The sequence below is a fragment of the Triticum dicoccoides genome, chromosome 7A, assembly GCF_002162155.2.
Source record: "Triticum dicoccoides isolate Atlit2015 ecotype Zavitan chromosome 7A, WEW_v2.0, whole genome shotgun sequence".
Taxonomy (NCBI): Eukaryota; Viridiplantae; Streptophyta; class Magnoliopsida; order Poales; family Poaceae; genus Triticum; species Triticum dicoccoides.
In genome coordinates, this window is record NC_041392.1 from 710,725,533 (window position 1) to 710,728,308 (window position 2,776).

At 51.5% G+C, this 2,776-nt stretch overlaps 1 protein-coding gene across 1 annotated transcript in view; it reads right to left on the minus strand.

Moving 5' to 3' along the window:
* Positions 1-2,282, minus strand: part of LOC119329475 (ribonuclease 3-like protein 2) — a 2,735-nt gene extending 453 nt beyond the window's left edge. The window contains exons 1-3 of the mRNA XM_037602529.1: positions 1,600-2,282; positions 1,043-1,210; positions 372-745 (exon numbers count right to left, since the gene is read on the minus strand). Coding sequence (XP_037458426.1) covers positions 372-745; positions 1,043-1,210; positions 1,600-2,007 — 950 coding nt within the window. The 5' untranslated portion in view covers positions 2,008-2,282. The remainder of the gene's footprint in view (positions 1-371; positions 746-1,042; positions 1,211-1,599) is intronic.
* Between the last annotated feature and the right edge of the window lie 494 nt (positions 2,283-2,776).

The following is a 2,776-nucleotide window of genomic DNA, read 5'->3' on the forward strand; positions in this document are numbered from 1 at the left end:
ATGCTATAGTGTTTGGCAATCAAACCAAACTAGTGGTTTCCATACTGCATCTGAGTGATGGTCTGACAAGTCTGTTCCACACCTACTGAGGTCAAAGTTCTATTTACCTAGTAAGGTTGTTTAGCAGAAATGACCAAAAGTTACTACCCTAAGATAAATGGGAACAAAGGTGAAATTACAATAAAGAAACGAAATAAAATGTGCAGCAGTGAAACGGTTCTAAAGATGCCCAGAACAAATATATGATCAACAAACAATTGTAGTGTAGGTGTGGGAAAGAGATGCCTCATCTGAGGAGCATTGCAGGAAAAGTTCAACTAGTGAACAGGATATATAAAACTAAAAACTAACAGAGTAGTCAAGAATCTTACTTAAAGATGGGTTTTGGCCAATGCTTCCTGCTGCACTGCTCAATAAGCTTCTGCTTGCATTCCCTAAGCTCTCCAACCTCAACCCCCGATCCATGGCCAACTCTGGTTGTCAACACTTGCTGATTGCCTCCACCAAGAAGCTTGCTTAATGCATCCCTTGTGGCATTGAGCTTAGCGATTACCATCTGCTCTGAGGAGCCCATCCCAACAAGTGCCCCACCAACAAATACATTTACAACCGCAGTTCCACCCTTCTGCCAAGTCTTGAATTTTATATCTTTCCCATGTTTCTGGCACAGTTCATGCAACGTAGACACAGGTTGCTCGTCTATTGTTTCTGCCGTGACAATGGGCTCAAAGAGGAACCTTGTTACCTACATAATTAACAGTGATATCATTATTCACCACCCATTATTCTAGTGAACTACTCTCTCCGTAAACAAATATGTCGTTTTAGAGAGCAGAGGTCCATTTTTTTAACTTCCACAAATATTATTGGTAAAGCTATCTTGGATTGGTCATACCAAAATGAAATCATTCGATTCTTCATGGAAAATTACATAGATTTTTATCAGCGTATTATGACTAGAATTAGTAGTTAAGCTATATTCTGGAAACCTCAGATCAACATATTAATGAATGGGAAATAACATGAAAGATGGATTACACACCTTCCAGAGCTTCTCAAGATTGAAGTTGCAATCCACATAGACAGCAGCGGCAATGGCCTCAACTATATCAGCAAGCACCTTGGGAGCCTTAAATACAGTGCCACCATAGGGCGTAGTGCCAAGGTCATCCTCTAACTCTTGTTTCACTGACTGGATAAACTGTCCTACCTGCAGAAAGGTGTACCCAGTAACATCACAATGGTAGCCAAAAACAGTTCATCTAATATCCACATCTCCAAGAGATAACATCAATCACTTAACAATTGAAATGCATTATGCCTTATGAACCCGAATGGAGCGGCGGGAGTACTTACCAATTCCAGTTTCAGCATTGATAAATACAGTACTAAACTTATTCTTGCATCACTAAATCAAAGCTAAGATGTGGCGTGAGCTGCTATAGGTAGATGTTTAGCTCTATGTTTTACACTCAAATTAAGCCCATCGAACCGCTCGAGCGGACAGTAAAAAGTGGATGATTTAATACAACATCTATATATAAAAACAGAGCCCGCAGATCTATGGCTTCTAACTCAGGACGCTTACGCGGCACATACCAAGAGATCGAGGCGAGGGCAGTTGCGTCGGAGCAGCGGGTAGAGGTCGTGGCGCACGGCGACGCGGGCCAGCTTCTCGGTGGAGATGTTGGCGGCCCGGAGCGTGGAGAGCGCGCCGGGGCCGACGGTGGGGTTGGTGAGGTAGAGGAAGGTGGAGAAGGCGAGGCCGAGCGCCGCGTCCCCGACGAACTCGAGCCTCTGGTAGGAGGCCGCGGCGCCACCGGCGAAGGACTGGTGGGTGAGCGCCTCCTCGAGCAGGGAGCGGTTGTTGAACTGGTACCGGAGAAGCCGCTCCACGCGGGCCGCCGCCTCCTCCCTGTCCGCCACGAAGCCGGGCGGCGGCAGCGTGACGGGGCCCGACGGCGGAGGCGAGGAGGCGCGGCGCTTGCGGGAGGCGGGCTCCATCATCCCTGGCGTGCCGGTGCGCGTGACCGTCTGGCTAGATCGGGAGGGGGGAGATGAAATTTTGGAGAAGAGAGTTTGGCGGCGTCCGCCGGAGTAGAGTGCCGGGCGGGCCTGTTGCTGCTGCTGGAGACCGGGGCGGGGGCGGGGGCGGGTCACGGCAACGGGAGGAGCAGCGGAGGAGGGACCGGCGGAGGGAGCTGCGCACAAGGGACCGGCGGCGGCGTGGAGGAAACCTAGCGAGGGGTGAGGAAAGGGGATTGGGCTGTTCGCCTGAAATTCTTTTGCGCGTGGGCGTTGCGGGCCTGCCAGTAGCATTTTTGTTGTAATCTACTACCCCTATAAAAGCACGAAAAACGAAGAACCAGACAATCTCAACGTCCCCTAGATTACTCGCGCCAAAACTAGCGGATAAACAAGCAGCGCAATCAGTGCAATCAATCATCGGCGGCTCCGCTCAACGCAATCAATCACCAGCGTCTCCGCTCAACGCCCCCTAGATTACTTCACCACCAGAAGCGAGGAACCTCGAAGCGGACTGCGAGAGGAACCCCGCCGATCGATTCGGAGGAGATGGGCGAGAGGCGCGACTCACCAGCCGATGGAGGTGCGAGATCGGTGGCGGACGCGGCCTTCCTCCTTGGCGGCAGGAGGAGGGGGAGCGAGGTGCGGCGAACGGGCAGGACTCGCCGGCCGGCGAAGGCGCGAGATCGGCGGCGAACGCGAGCCCTCCTTGTTGGCGGCGGCGTGCCTTCCAATCCTCTCTCTCTCCGGA